This window comes from the organism of the source record quoted next, unplaced genomic scaffold, assembly GCF_019419815.1.
Source record: "Pyrus x bretschneideri cultivar Hongxiangsu unplaced genomic scaffold, Pyrus_bretschneideri_v1 Contig30, whole genome shotgun sequence".
NCBI classification, from domain to species: domain Eukaryota; kingdom Viridiplantae; phylum Streptophyta; class Magnoliopsida; order Rosales; family Rosaceae; genus Pyrus; species Pyrus x bretschneideri.
In genome coordinates, this window is record NW_025999613.1 from 3,455,460 (window position 1) to 3,472,640 (window position 17,181).

The 17,181-nt window shown below is 36.1% G+C and overlaps 2 protein-coding genes across 2 annotated transcripts; both read left to right on the forward strand.

Annotated features, from left to right (window-relative positions):
• The first annotated feature begins 5,490 nt into the window (after positions 1–5,490).
• Positions 5,491–6,657, forward strand: LOC125479973 (germin-like protein subfamily 1 member 17). The gene is made up of 2 exons (XM_048590157.1): positions 5,491–5,674; positions 5,928–6,657. Exons 1-2 carry the CDS (start codon positions 5,542–5,544, stop codon positions 6,479–6,481), a joined length of 687 nt encoding a protein of 228 aa, XP_048446114.1. The 5' UTR covers positions 5,491–5,541; the 3' UTR covers positions 6,482–6,657.
• A 2,982-nt stretch (positions 6,658–9,639) lies between these two features.
• Positions 9,640–10,779, forward strand: LOC125479976 (germin-like protein subfamily 1 member 13). The gene is made up of 2 exons (XM_048590160.1): positions 9,640–9,854; positions 10,058–10,779. Exons 1-2 carry the CDS (start codon positions 9,722–9,724, stop codon positions 10,609–10,611), a joined length of 687 nt encoding a protein of 228 aa, XP_048446117.1. The 5' UTR covers positions 9,640–9,721; the 3' UTR covers positions 10,612–10,779.
• Positions 10,780–17,181: the final 6,402 nt, after the last annotated feature.

Sequence of the window (17,181 nt, forward strand, 5' to 3'; positions counted from 1 at the left end):
AGTGAGATTATATCTTCGAAAAATTGGAGCGAAAAAAGCACTCCAGGTGAGATAATTTGTGGTGGTGAGCTTGATAGGAACCATGGATCCGATGTTTTGGATTGTGATCAAAGAGATGGGAGAATGATTTGTAGCTGATGAAGCAGGAGGATCAAGCTGCGAGGAAGAATCTGAGGGAGAATTAGAGGTTGCCATGATTAACGAATTAGGGTTTGGGTAAGAAATCACAAGGGAAAGAAGCGAGGATTAGGATGGGTTAAGTCGGTAGACAGACGCGAAAGATACCATAAAAGAGTAGTATTTTCATTAACTCAAATGATAAGATTACAAGAGTATTATATACAAGCTTTGATCACTGCACATGTGTGGACTCGACACTTTAACAAGCTATAACAACCAAAACAGAAAGGACAAAAAATATCTCAACAATTCAACACACTAAGTTTTATCCTTTTCTACTAAATGAGTTTTATTAATACGACCTTCCATTTTCTGAATTAAAATCACAACGAAATGTGCCGCTCGATTGCCTTCATGACAAACAAATTCGAACGAAACAATTCCCACATCCTTAGCAATAGCCAAAGATCATGAACTATACTTTCCTACTTCGCATCCACACTGATCTTCTTTCGTAGCATCCTAATTACCCCGCAAGCGTCGGACTCGATAATGATATTTCGTAGTCCCTCTCGTCCGCACGCCTCCATCGCTTCTCGAATTCTGCCATCATGGCATTAGCTACCTGAAAATCCCCGACCGCCCCCACCCACCCCAACTGCAACCAAAATTCCAGCAAAATTGAGAACTACCCAACCTCCAGCCCCCTTCTTCCTCTTCCCACACCACGCGACATCGCAATTTACTTTCAAATAGCTAGTTAGATTGACTAATATATATATATATATATATATATATGTTGCATCAATCTAATTATCATGTCAATCCTTCGACCGAACTCTGTCAGAACTTTGAAGTTAGTTGAGTCTAAACCTTCCGTGGTGCTTTAGGAGCACAGAATATTCCGGACATTCAAATTGTTAAGTCGTTCTAACAATTAAAAAACTCAAAAATATCCCATATTCCAGAGCATCATAAAAAATCTTGGCTTAAGTCATCTATAAATGGAGAATATCTTCTGCCTCAAGTTTTTTTTCTCTTTCAAATGTCTACTTCTCTTTGTGGAGATTTTTTTCTTGTGTTCGTAACATAAGTAGTACATCACGTGTTATTATATAAGTGGTGAGAAATTTTATATTTTTATGTCATTAATTTTTTAATACAAAAATCTCATCTCTGTGATGTCAAAGTAGAACTTTAATGGAATGGCTAATGGCCAGGAGATGTACATTCCCTTCTCATTTTCTATCATTTTCTCTCTCTATAAGTGGGGTGATAGCGAGCGAGAATGGGAGAGGGTATATTACTGACATCATTTTTATATTATAAAATTTTACCCTTTAAATATACAAAATGATTTGTTTAAAAATATTTGATAATTATTTTGTTCTTTGTTTTTTGTTTTATTTTTTGTGCTAGTGATAGAGGTGACTTGGCATGTAAAAAAAAGATCTATGAAGAAGATAGATGAAGGATGGTGGTGAAGATGGAAGAAATGCACACAAAATGAAAACAAACAATTAATTGCTTATCAAACAGACCCTTTATAAGTAAGCATTAAGCATTTGCTATTTGCACTATGTACAACTAATGTTGAGAATGAGTTTCACATTAATGGGAGAAGGGATCTGACATGAGCTTAATTATAAGTAAATTGGACTATTCCCCATATTGCCAATTGGTTTTATGATGGAATCTCAACTTTCTTCATGCTCCACGTCATCCCGTTGTGTTGTCCAGGTATTAGGCATGAAAATTCGTCACACGTGAGGAGGCGTGTTGAGAATGAGTCTCACATTGATGGAAGGAGGAATCTTGAATGAGTTTATAAGTAAGTTGTGTTACTCCCCATATTGCCAATTAGTTTTATATACAAGAACCTCAACTTTCTTTAACTAATTAACCCATGTTTGGCTCTAAGCAATTATATTGAACACAAAACATTAAACATGCATGCATGATTTATAATCATCTCTTGACCTTGGACTACCTTTTGAGGCTTTTATATAAAGAAGAATGTCCAAACTCAGTTCTGCCTGTTGTTGCTGATAGTCTCATATATAGATGATAGCTCCGTATTCATTTTTCCATATCACAAAGCAAAAGCTCAGTACGAGTTTGAGTCTTAAGAAAGCAAAGTTGCTCTACCTACCAAACCCTAAATTTACCATCACAAAAAGCACACCTAAAACACAAACATGACCAGATTGCTGTCATATATATAATCAGGTTATTGAAGTGATCAATCAGTTTCTTTGTAGAACCTGCATGCATACAAGTATAGGAGTGCCGAATGCTGAGGGATACTGCATACAATCCGCTAGCAAAATGAGTAACGAGTTTGACATGTATAACACTACCCCAAGAATGAAGTAATTATCAGACATTGCAGCTAACACCGTGGCCTCAAAGTTGGTAAAGAAATTTACGTAAAGTTGTAAAACTAAATAAAATTTTGTCGTTCAAGGTTTTATCGAAGAGTAATGTTATTCATACCATATTTTTGTACCACATTATCATACTATCTTAGGTGACATTTGATGTGGACAGCTACATCATTTGAATTAATCAGATTTTTAAATTTAGTTTATTATTTAATAAACTAATAATTAAGAAAAACTAGTTAATTAAATGATGATTGTGGTATATGAGGAGTCTTTCTCCTTCATTTCCTTGGGTTTTGCAAAATTTTCAAATGATGTGGCTGTCCACATCAGATGCCACCTAAAATGATATAGAAATGTGGTACAAAAACGTGGTATGAATAACATTACTCTTTATCGAAACTTTGAGAGTATGGCATGAGTCTCTTTAGGGCGGTGGCGCATGATTACCCAGTTCCCAGTTGTCAACAATCATGCATCTTTAGTATAGTGTAATGCTGTCTCAAATAGTGAAGGAAATGCTCACAGACTATACCATGCACCCTCTGTCTCTCTCTTATTTTTTACTTTTCTTGCTGTTCGTTCTTTTAATTATGAAACATGCATAAAGAGAGGGAGAAGAAAAAAAAAAAAAAAAGAAAAAAAGGAGATACTGAGGGTGTGATTGGCGTTCCAATTTGCCTCACTCGTTTGTTGTAAAATTTTTCAATATGCCTGAAACACGATATACATGATATATGTTATTATATAAATGGATAAACACTAAAACAAACAGATACAAGCTGTACTCAATAAAGGAAAGGGATCCTCTCCAAATCACTTCCTCCTAATCCACAAAATCAAGGAATCTGTGCTATTAAAAATTGATCCAACGACTAAAGTTATTATAACTTTTAAAATGAACTCCTATTTGTAGCCGTTAGATTTAATTTTAATAGCACAAATTTCTTAATTTGATGGATTAGAAAGAAAGGATTATAAAATATCTACAACAAAAATACATTATTTGCAAGTTGAAAAAAAAGACAAGTATTATTCTTTTAATATTGTGTACGTCGTTTGACCAGATTTTCCCTCCTTCTAACAACTCTTGTTCTTTTTGGTACTAGTTTAACTCATTTCCTCTACATCTTCCTCGTTTTATAAATATGTATATTTTATATACCTAATAGATAAACCTTTATTAAAGGCAGACACCTAATGCAAAGGAATCTCCATTTAAAAAAAAAAAAAATGAGGATTAGATGTATGGCTCACTCAATATAAAACTTCAATGATCCGAACCGTTTATTTTGTAAGTCTCGATTCATAGATCTGCTCTACAAAAATTCAATTCAATCCAAAATCATTTGCCTATTTAATTATCAAGATAAAATTTCATTGTTTCTTATATAACAAAGTATTCGTTAATTATTTTGATCCCAATTAGATGTCTTAAATATTTCTGATTCAGCTAATATTTTGTAAAGATGATCTATGAGATGCAACTTGAAAAATAGACGGTTTAGATAATTAAAGTTCGATGTGGTGTGGACCCCATAACTAATTCCTATTTTTATATAAATATAAAGATCCCTACCCTTAAGGGCTTCCTTATTAAAGGTACCCTTAGGCGGATATTATTCGCTTCTTCTTTTTCAAGCAAAATTATATATTGTATATTGAAACACCAAATAATGGAACTCAGTCAAATTATTTATGTGCTTGAAAATTCTAACATAAGTAGCTTCTAATTTCAACTGTTAAATGCATGGTCGATCGGCCTTTTTTTATTCTTGTTTTGTAGTTTTTATTTCCGGCTATCTTAGTTAGGATCGATTTAATTAGTTACTGTTTGGGTTAATTGCAAAAACAACTTTAAGTTTTACAGTGTTTTTACAAAACTCCTTGAGGTTGGCGTCAGTTGACTACTCATTATAGTAGGATTTGACACCTTTCTTATCTCCTTGTAATCAGGATAGGGGTTATTAGTTTTTTTCTTTCCTTGTATCATATATTTACGAAGCATTCCAAAACCCTAAATTAGCACATACGAACCAAGGTTGTTGCTGGGAATGAGTTGGGGAAAGGGTAGATGGTGATTGTCTGTGGGTCCGCAGTGAAAAAAACTAAGGGAAAGGGTAGATGGTGATTGTCTGTGGGTCCGCAGTGAAAAAAACTAAGGGAAGTTAGATGTTTGGATTCAAGGGAGGAGAAGATGGAGGAGGAGAAGATGTGAGATTTTGTCAAAAAAATTAGTTTGTTTTAATGTTTTATTCATTTTTAATTTGATTTCTTTTTCTTTTTATTTATAAAGGTTTTTTATTTCATTTTGTTTGTAAGTAATTATAAGGGTAGATTTGTCCTACTAAGATGATTTTTTGACCAAAAGGGGTTATGTGAAACTAAATTAAAACTTAAGGGAGTATTAGTGTAGTATTTCAAACGTAAGAAAGTTTTATGAAAACACAATAAATCTGCGGAGTGTTACTATAATTAACCTACTGAAAACACCTATACGTGCATGCATGTACTTGGGTGAGGTGGGAGTTTCTTTGGCTCTAGTGCCACTGCAACTAGGCCCCCATCCTCATGCATGCATGTGTTAGTGTACAAGCTTAATTTTTATCAAAATTTCTAACGAACAAAAGAAATGCAAAAAATGCAATATTAGGATAATCGACCATAAGAAAAAATGCGATATGGTCAGTGGCTTATTGCGAAAAGAAATGGTACAAATTAATATTAAATTTTAATCCAAGACGGCAGGACCAGTTCAATTAAGTTGTAATTACAACCAAGTCTTTAGCTGCTTCTAAAATGATCCAAGTCTTTACCTACTTCTAAAAATTAATCCAAGCCTTTACGTGCTTCAATTGTCTACAGGGAAAATCCAAGACCAGTTCATCATCAGTCTCTCTTGCTAATCTATAAATAGATAAGTGTACCCATACATAATTTTCATCCTTCTCAAAGCAACTGATCATCTAGTTAAGTACAAGTTCCAAGTCCTTGCTAATCTATACGATAATCCCCTATAGACTATACATAGCTAGCGATGAAAGGAGTTCATTTCCCTGTAACTGCTGTTGCCCTTTTAGTATTAGCATTCGCCACCCTCCTTGCCTCCGCCTCTGATCCCAGTCCTCTTCAGGACTTTTGCGTAGCAATTAATAACACCGATTCTGCTGGTATGTATAATTTTATGTTTCAATTATGTAAATACAATTCATTAATTAAGATTGTTCTTCTGTTGTATAAATTAATTATATGTTATTTTGTGTCAAGTAAAATTTCATTCAGTAAATAAAGAGAGTACGTAGGTAATAGCTAGAAGCCTAACTATATGATTTTGAATGGCTGATGGTTCATCATCCATGCATGTACAACGCGGACGTACATAAAAAGATTAATTAATTTGTTTGGGTGTTCCATTGCGAGCAGTGTTCGTGAACGGGAAGTTCTGCAAGAACCCAAAACTTGCATCAGCAAACGATTTCTTCTCTGACAAGCTCCGGTACCCCGGAAACACATCGAATCCGGTTGGTTCAATTGTCACGGCGGCAAACGTGGATGATATACCCGGACTCAACACTCTCGGCATATCCTTTGCTCGCGTAGACTTTGCACCAAATGGCCTCAACCCTCCTCACACTCACCCTCGAGCCACGGAGATCCTCATAGTCTTGGAAGGTTCACTCTACGTCGGATTTGTCACATCCAATGGCGACGGCAATCGGCTGTTCACCAAAGTGTTGTACAAGGGAGATGTGTTTGTATTCCCAATCGGTCTCATTCACTTCCAACTTAATGTCGGAAAAACCAACGCTTTGGCCATCGCCGGTCTCAGCAGCCAGAACCCAGGAGTGATCACCATTGCGAACGCAGTCTTCGGATCCAACCCTCCCATCAACCCTGATGTTTTGGCCAAGGCATTCCAGGTGGACGATAATGTGGTTGCTTATCTTCAGAAACAGTTTTGGTACAATAACAGTTAATCAAAACGACTCACAAATTATGTGAAGTCTAATATTAAATAAATAAGAAGATCATGGTTTGATTTGCTTATGTAATGATGTACCAATCTTCCTATACAGCCAGTCTCTTTCCGATTCCGAGGGATGTTTTGAGCATAATTTTAATACAACAGTGATGTGTGTTATTTATCCCTAAATCTCTTACTTGGAAGGTTTTTTTTTCGTGGGTCGAGCTCTCACTTGCAGTTTGAACAATCGAAAAGTGAACATAAATAAATATAATATATCATTCGATTCAACAAAATTATCATAACCACCTTCGATAAGAGCAAAAGGGCAACAAAAGAACGAACCTCACCTTATTGCCATAAGAACACCGTATCAACCAAAAGAGAAGAAAAAATGGGTTCCAGCAGCCTATCCGAGCCGAACCCGACCAACAAGAGAAGCAGCCACAAGTCTTATCGAAAACTAAATCAGTAGATCTGCTCGGCCTAGAAAATGTATGCTTTGTCAAACCACATCTGCTATTCTGCTCTTCCTACCAACCACCAAATACAAAAGAGATTTTAAACTTATTGTAACGATATCATGATAAAATCATTCCACACCCCAAAATGATCTGCTCGACTCGTCCAAAACAACAAACAATCTGCTTCTCCAATCCACTTCAAGCAAGCAAATGTGTTCCTCCAAACCACCTCGCCCCAAAATTGATCAGGGCACCTAAATTTCTCTTTGGGTCAGCATACTACCAATACCCACCACCACCACCTTATTAGTATGTCGTCTGAGCCATTCATTTGGGTCTGATCAGAAAATACAAAAAGAAGGACGACGAAGCATGCAGCACTATTAAGAATAAATTGTAGCAAGAACTTTCTTAGTGTTCATTTGTGATTTACTTGGACTGACATGATAAATCTCATATGCATTGGACACTTATTTGGGCCTATACCCGCTTAGATTTGGGCCAAACTTCCGTCTAGCTATATTTTCTACTACTCCGCTCATTTCATGAAGTATTCTACCATGTTTAACGACAACCATATTCGTTGCCCAATTAATGAAACATAAGTAACTCTAACTACAAGAATACTACAAGGGAAATTCTCCTTTACACATTGTTTTTCACGAGCAAGCAGTCATGAGATTTAACCAAATGAGCTTTGCTTTTGTAATGCATTTGCACCATTGCGTGGATTCGAACCCTGTTAGTTTCATAATATTATCTAATCTAACAAATATATCGGTTGACAAAAACACAAAAAAAATAAAAAAAATAAAAAAAATAAAAAAATAAAACTTTCTTTCTACGGTGCAGGTGGAAATTTGACAAGATCAAAATTTGCCAAATGTTTATATATAATTATGTATTGTCAACGAGAGTTCCCTTCCGTTGTCAACATGAATATTAATTAGTGTGTTTGAGAAAACCAATTCCACCGTCCGTAGAGAGAGGATTACGTTGGAATGCTTCAATTGGCTTAGCTACCGATACCTATTTTGATACTTGCATTCCTATTTGGAGGAATGAGCTCATTCTTTTACTTGCAAATAATGTATCATCGTCGTAAAAAGTTTGTAACCAAAACTGTCTAATATCTTAATCTTTACTTGAAGATAACTGTACAAAAAATCATTCATATTCAAAATCATTTAGTTGTCTTGATATACCAAATAAGTTCATAGTGTAGGTACTAAGCAACATATTCATAATATTAAATCATCCAACTATTTAATATATTAGGACAACTAAACAATTCGAATTCGAATGTTTTTTTTTTGTAAAGATGACCTTCAAATGAAGATTAAGATATTGGACAGCTCTGATTATAAAATTTCTACAACGAAGATACATTATTTGCAAGTTGGAAAAAATGCAAATAAGAAAAGTAAGAAAAATGACATTTTTTTCTCTCTCTAGAAGCCCAAATCCACAACCTCATCTCCAGCTTCAAGTTTCAGCTGCCGCCACTTGCTCTTGCTTGCGGTAGGCGACAGCCTGCTACTCCTTCCCTCCTTTGCCTTTTCCATCTTCTTCCTCCTCTCTTACTTCCTATGCCCCATCCCCCTCCCCCTTTTTCCTCTCCCCTTCTCAGGCTCTTTTCGTTTATTCCGGATTCTCCTTGAGTTTATCACAATTTTCCTAAGTCGAGTCTTAACTATCCCCTGAGTTTGTATCAAATATGGGCTTCATGCCCCTTATCTGGCGTCTTTTACCTACTTTTATTGCTTTTTGTCTTTTAATTTTCCTTCCTCCCTCCTTCTTAGCTGTGATACTCCATCCCCATTTCACCAGGCACTCGGATAGACGGGCTCTGATCAGAATTGGATGCCAAATCTACTACCCTCCCTCAATTCCCCTCCCCAAATCGGCATCCTAGGCATGTTGGATCTCTATCGAGGCCAAGTATTGGGTATTTTACATACTCCTTAGCCTCACTCTCTACCACATGATACCTTCTTTGTATATATTTGCAAAGCACAATTTTTTCCTTTTTGATCTCTGCGATTTCTGAGGAAGAAGTCGGGAGACTTCTATTGGACACCCAGGGTCCAAAATGCCATTTCACTGTATAAAACACACAAAAACCTAAATTTACAGAGCAACTCGAGGGCAAAAAAGGCATAACACTGGCGAAGGAACAGTGTTTTAGGCTTTTTTTCTCTTTTAGTATATATATAATTTCCGGCTCTCGAGATTGATTTAATTAGTTACTGAAAACACTACATGCATGCATGTTTTAGTGTAACAAATTTAATTGTCATCAAAATTTCTAACGAACAAAAGAAATGCTATACAAAATTTTCAATTTTAAAATAATATTTAAATTACCCTAAGAGGATGGAGAGTTCGAACCTAAGTGTAACGCAGATTTTATTATTACGATAATGGATCACCTGCAAAAATGTGGTATATATGGTCAGTGGCTTATTGCGAAAGGAATTGGTACAAATTAATATTAAATTTAATCCAAGACCAATTCAATAAGGAGTGACTACAACCAAGTCGCTAGCTGCTTCTAAAAGTATCCAAGTCTTTACCTGCTTCTAAAAATTAATCCAAGTCTTTACCTGCTTCGATTACCCACAGGGAAAATCCAAGACCAGTTCATCATCAGTCTCTCTTGCTAATCTATAAATACAGAAGTGTCCCCATGCATAATTTTCATCCATCTCGAACCAACTCATCATCAGATCATCTAGTTAAATACAAGTTCCACGTCCTTGCTAATCCCCTATAGACTATAGCTAGCGATGAAAGGAGTTCATTTCCCTGTAACTGCTGCTGCCCTGTCAGTATTAGCATTCGCCACCCTCCTTGTCTCTGCCTCTGATCCCGATCCTCTTCAGGACTTTTGCGTAGCAATTAATAACACCGATTCTGCTGGTACGTATACTTATATGTTTTAATTATGTAAAAACAATATCCTTAATTAAGATTCCATTCAGTACAGAGAGTACGTAGGAAATAGCAAGGCCTAAACCCTAACTATATGATTTTCCATGGCTGATGGCTCATCATCCATGCATGTACAACACCTACGTACATAAAAAAAGATTTAATTTTCTTGTGTGTATCATTGCGAGCAGTATTTGTGAACGGGAAGTTCTGCAAGGACCCAAAACTTGCATCAGCAAACGATTTCTTCTCTGACAAGCTCCGGTACCCCGGAAACACATTGAATCCAGTCGGTTCAATTGTTACGGCGGCGAACGTGGATAATATACCCGGACTCAACACTCTCGGCATATCCTTTGCTCGCGTAGACTTTGCACCAAATGGCCTCAATCCTCCTCACACTCACCCTCGTGCCACGGAGATCCTCATAGTCGTGGAAGGCTCACTCTACGTCGGATTTGTCACATCCAATGGCGACGGCAATCGGCTGTTCACCAAAGTGTTGTACAAGGGAGATGTGTTTGTATTCCCAATCGGTCTCATTCACTTCCAACTTAATGCTGGAAAAACCAATGCTTTGGCCATAGCCGGTCTCAGCAGCCAGAACCCAGGAGTGATCACCATTGCGAATGCAGTCTTCGGATCCAACCCTCCCATCAACCCTGATGTTTTGGCCAAGGCATTCCAGGTGGACGATAATGTGGTTGATTATCTTCAGAAACAGTTTTGGTACAATAACAGTTAATCAAATCGACTCACAAATTATATGAAATCTAATATTAAATAAATAAGAAGATCATGGTTTGATTTGCCTATGTAATGATGTACCAATCTTCCTATACAGCCAGTCTCCTTCCGACTCTGAGGGATGTTTTGAGCATAATTTTAATACAACAGTGATATGTGTTATTTATCCCTAAATGTCTTACTTGGAAGGTTTGTTTTTTTTTGTGGGTCGAGCTCTCACTTGCAGTTTGAACAAACGAAAAATGAACATAAATAAATATAATATATCATTCGATTCAACAAAATTATCATGACCACCTTCGATAAGAGCAAAAAGGCAACAAAAGAACGAACCTAACCTTATTGACATAAGAACACCGTATCAACCAAAAGAGAAGAAAAAATTGGTTCCAGCAGCATATCGGAGCCGAACCCGACCACCAAAAGTTGCAGCCACAAGTCTTATCGAAAACTAAATCTGCTGGGTCTAGAAAATTTATGCTCTGTCAAACCACATCTGCTCTTCCTACCAACCATCAAATACAAAAGAGAGTTTAAACTTATTGTAACACAGAGATCATGATAAAATCATTCGACACCTCAAACAAAATGATCTGTTTGATTCGTCCAAAACAACAAACAATCTGCTTCTCCAACCCACTTCAAACAAGCAAATGCGTTCCTCCAAACCACCTCGCTCCAAAATTGATGAGGGCACCTAAATTTCTCTTTGGGTCAGCATTTATACTACCAATTCCCACCATCACCACCTTATTAGTATGTCGTCTGATCCACTCATTTGGGTCTGATCAGAAAATACAAAAAAGAGGACGACGAAGCATGCAGCACTATTAATGTGGCCGGCTACTAACCGTCTCAGCTCAGACCAGAGACACCACCATTGAGACTTGGGGCTCTTATTCTCCAATTTTCCCTTAAAATAATGGACCGGGTCACGCCACTACTCTCCTTGTTCATGCATAGAAGAAGTTTCTCCTAGCTAAGAACAAGTTTTTTCTCTTTAGGTTCAAGTAGAATAGCAGAATAATTCAAATGTGCCTCCTAGCTAATAACAAAGTCTATTAACCAATTACATGAAATTGAAGCGGACCAAGTCATTTACAAATACACTTAAACTTGGATCTTCATACTACCATGTCAACCAAAACGAGGCCATCAATGATGAGGTCGACCTCGATCATTTTTTGAGCTCAAGCTAGGCGAACATTTTAGGTGGTTCAGTTGTAACACATGATGGGATATTTAGTTACCTGTGTAGAGAGGTTAAAATCACACAAAATACTTGCAAGAGAACAAGGTAGTTGTAGTACAAACGGCTTAAGCAATGTCGTTTTTTGCAGGGATTATTTAAAAAATTAATGAAAAACCCTAATCCTAGTTAATTATTTGAAAATAAAGATTGGAAAAGGTTGATTTTGAATTTAAAAGTAATAAAAACGAATTGGCTTTTTAGCCAAAATGGTCCCTGAGATTTGCATAACTCCTCACTTTGGTCCCTGAGATTTCAAATCAATAGAAGTGGTCCTTGAGATTGTCCACCATCCATCATTTTGGTCATTCCATTAAAAACTCCGTTAAGTGTCCCGGAGCTCTTGGCCGGAAGTTTGGGCAATTTTCAAAGCTTTGTAACTCAATTGTTTATTGACCAAATTCGACCCATAATATATCAAAATGAAGATAGAAAAGTGTAGAATAAGATTATACCTATTTGGAAACCTAGGTTTCTAGAGATGGTCGGAAAATAGCCTCAAAGTTGACTGGTCCGAAGGAAAACTGGACAACTCGCCGGAAATTGGGCAAACTTTAAACGTTCATAACTTCTTCAATACTCAATGTAATCAAGTGATTCAAAAATGAAAATCATACTTCTCGACGAGACAAAGAGAATGGTATCTTTTTCAATGGCTAACTCTCCTTGGTTTGGTCGAAAAACGGCTCGAAAGTAGCTGTTTTGGTCTCAAGTTAGCCACTTTCGAGCCGTTTTCTGGCTAAACCACGGCGAGTTAGCCCTTGAAAAAGGTACCATTCTCTTCATCTCGTCTAGAAGTATGATTTTCGTTTTTGAATCACTTAATTTGTTGCGTATTGAAGAAGTTATGAATATTTAAAGTTTGCCTAGTTTTCCGCGAGTTTTCCAGTTTTCCCTCAGACCAGTCAACTTTGAGGCTATTTTCCAACCATCTCCAGCAACCATTGGGCTTCCAAATAGGTATAATCTTATTCTACACTTTTCTATCTTCATTTTGATATATTATGGATTGAAGTTGGTTAAGAAACGATTGAGTTACGCAAATCTCAGGGACTATTTTTGCTAAAAAGCCAAACGAATTTTAATAAAAGTAATTTAGGAAAAACAACTAATAACCAATTAGAAAGGAAACAAAACAAAGAGAAAAAGTTTTGAGAAACAAATTTGGAAAAGCACTAGGGTTCTGCCATCCCCTTACTAATTACATATGAATTATCCATGCAACTTTGAAGGTTAGGTTTTCCTAAAATATATTCTACTTGTGGCATTCAAGCTAGAACGTATATCAAACATGCAATCCGTTTGTGGCATTCAGATTAAATATAAACATGCACGACTCATTATGCTTTGTGAAAACCCCTTGAAAAACCATGCAACCCCTAAGACGTGGCATTCGCCTTAGGTGAAATTACAACTATCAATCACAAAAGGCAATACTCAATTCTTTGGTGGCATTCTGACCGAATTGCATCCACTTACTTATCTAAACATCCTAATGGTCGCGAATTTTAAGACACAAAGACAGTTTAAAGCACAGTGATTAATAATTCAAAGCATGCATGAATAATATCATATGCAATTAAATAAAAACTACATATTTATGCTAAGACTCAAGGCATCGCCTTAGCGAAAGAAAAATAATTACGCATATTCATAATTAAAATCAAAAGAGTTTTATTAAACAAAAAAAAAGAATGAAAACACCTTGAAAGTATAAGTCTTGAAATCTCTAAGCTTTGCCCAAAGTCTTCTCCCAAAAATTGCATACGTATGAGAGAAACCCTAGGTGTGCCCAAAGGCTTACTTATACTACTCTAATTAAAATCCTCCTAGTATAAGGTCTTAGAATAAGACTAGGAAACCTAATAAATTGAAATAAAATAGGAAACATAATCCTAAATTGACTTGGTAAATTCGTCCAAAATTCTGCACAGCCACGTTTTGGACCCAAATGAGCTCCAAAACTACCCCAAAATAGCTAGATTTAAAGCTTGGACTATTCTGAACACTTCTCCAGAAGGCCACGAACCTATCCAAGATCTTGGGCTCCAAAAACGCAATTTAAGCCCAGAAACGTCACTTTCCATAAACGTGCACTGCTTCTTTAATAAATCGTCAGAAAATAACCGCTTGGTATAAAAATCCCAAATTTTGACACGAACAAACCTAGAGACACACGAATGTCTTCCAATTTGCATCACTCCAAAATTCGTCCGTTTGATTACATTTTGCTCCAGAGGAAGTCGAATGTCCTATATTGAAAGGGAATTGTTATTGGCACTTCAAAAATCTCATTCTACACTCCAAACTTTCTATATTTGGAAAGAAAAATACACTTGTGAGGAGTGTAGAATGAGATTTTTGGAGTGCCAATAACACTTCCCTATTGAGAATATAAAGCAAAGTATTAAAATTCTACCAAAATAATTACCAAATTATACTAAGAATAGGGCAAAATATATAATATAATATTGACTCATCAAAATACCCCCAAACTTAGCTTTTTGCTTATCCTCAAGGAAAACAAAAATAAAAGCTAACAAACTATAAACTTAACTAAAACTAAATGACAAAAAATTTCACCTTCAAAGTTGCAATCCATAAAATACGTTAAAAAACTATTCATCTTTTCAAAAGTTCCAGCTCATCCCACTACAGAGTCTAAGCCATTTATAATCAATTAGAAAAGAATTCACAAACTTCCTTTGGTGTAAAGTGAAACAACATAGCTAAGGAGACTCGACTAAAGACCCTTACTCCTCGTACTTTTATTTCACACATACTACATTTAAATAAGACTTTTTTTTTTTTTTTTCGATTTTTTTTTTCGTTTTTCAATAACAGTAGGGGTTGTGCAATGTCAGTTTAAATCTCATTGTATGGCTCTCTGTGTGTAGGCAGCTCGGATGAAGTTGATAACCGAGAGAAATGAACACTCAAGTTGCAGATCTAGCGAGTCACAAGGGAAAAGTTAATAGTCAAGCTCCTGTAACTGCAACAGGTATAAAACTCATCCATCGATTCTTATTTTACTCAGCATGTATGTACACATTTTTCTTGTGATATGCTGTGATAGTACCCAAAACGGATAACGAAGACCGGGTAAATGCCAAAAAAAATAAATAAAACTTGGATTTGGGATGTTGATGAAGAAGATGGACCTTGAACATGACTTGTCCCAATAATAAAAGTTAATGATAACCTGGATCACCCTTGAACATATGTATGGGCCATTTGGACTTGAACCGTATTGAGGATAGAGAAAGAACTACCCCCAAACTTAAATAATGGCATCCTTGAATGTAAAAGAGATAGATCCCAAAAAAATGGTTGATATATGAACCATTTCCACTGTAACTCATACGCCTAATTGTTCTGTTGCAGCAAAATACCCCAGATCGTCAAGGGCAGCTTGATGGACAAAACAATTGGCCACTTAGCAAAATAAAGAGTTATACATTCTATCCCCCAAATTTGGATCAAAGATTGGGTTACAAAAATGTAGATCTGCTACTATGATGGAGTTCAGTGCTGCGATATGTGGATCTGTGAGTTCTCATTATTCTACATCCACATATCATAGAACTGAATCCCAGAAAACAAATGGTCAGATGTACACTTTTGTGGCTGGATCCATGATTCTGCAAAAGCTATGTAATTTCGGCATTATGTTTTAGCATAATGTAGGAATGTGGTTGATGGTAATGTAGACTTGTTGCTGGGTGCATGATTCCAACCTAAAATAATCTCTTTGTGCATAAATTCTTGTTTGCTTTGTTTGTTGTATGCAAAAACCCACGTTATGAAATCAGAGATAGAATGTAGAAAATACTAACTGTAAACTAAAAATTAAACAAGTAAAAACTTTTTTTTTTTTTTTTTTTGTGTATTTGTATTTGTATATATATATATTTTTTAAAGATTATTGTTGACCCTAAGGGACAGCCTAGGAATTTAAATGCATCTAGACTGAAAATGATGAAATAAAAGAGACAAAAAGTAATGAAAAAGTTAGAAAATTGGGTTGCCCCCCAATAAGCGCTTTATTTAAAATCTGTAGCTAGACAAAACAGAAGCCCAGTGATTAAGTTGCTAGATCCTTCAAAGTCATTAACGCGCATACGATATCATAGGGTGATTCCAAATATGGTTTCAACCTATGACCATTAACTTTGAATGTGTTACCACTGTGCTCATTAGTAATGTCAATAGCTCCATAAGGATAGATCTTTGAAACCCGATATGGCCATTTCCAACGAGATTTGAGTTTTCCTGGAAATAACCTTAGACTGAATTAAATAATAACATTTTCTGCCCTGGCATAAACTATTTTATGAGAATTTGACTATCATGAAATGCTTTGATTTTGTACATCTTTGTATATGCATGCATTGTCATAAGCTCCTCAAGCTCATTGAACTGCAACTTACGTTTTTCCCCTGCTGAATCATAAGCAAAATTCAACTCTTTAATAGCCCAAAATGCCTTATGTTCTAGCTTCATAGGTAAATGACAAGCCTTGTCATACACGAGCCGAAACGGGGACATCCCAATCGGTGTTTTAAACGCTGTTCTGTAGGCCCAAAGTGCATCATTTAATTTCAAACTCTAGTCTTTGTGAGTGGAGCCAACTGTTTTCTCCAAAATACACTTTATTTCCCTATTTGAAACTTCAACCTGCCCTGATGTTTATGGATGATAAGGAGTGGCAACATGATGAGTTATCCCATATTTTGCAAGCAACGCAGCAAACTGTTTATTAATAAAATGCTTTCCCCCATCACTAAGTATAACTTGAGGGATTCCAAACCGTGCTTTAAACATCCGCAAAATACTTCTTTTCTGCTGAAAAGAAAAATCAAGAAGTAACACTCATTTTGCCAAATAATTCACAAAATCAACAAACTACGAGGTATTGTTGTGGACATCGTAAAGTTGTTCATTTGGGAAGCTTTCATTCAGTGAGAGAGAATTTTCTTCAGCAGTAGTTGGAAGAATTAATCTGGATAAATGGTCAGCCATCACATTTTCACTACCCTTTTTATCTTTAATCTCCAAATCAAATTCTTGAAGCAAAAGAACCTAACGAATTAATCTTGGCTTAGTATCTTTCTTAGACAACAAATATTTAAGGGCAACATGATCAGTATAAACAATGACCTTAGCTTCAACCAAATAAGACCAAAACTTCTCTAAAGCAAATACTACTGCCAATAATTCCTTCTTTGTGGTTGCACAATTAAGCTGTGCATCATTTAGAGTACGACTTGCATAATAAATGACATGGGGAAGCTTGTCTTTACGCTGCCCTAAAACTGC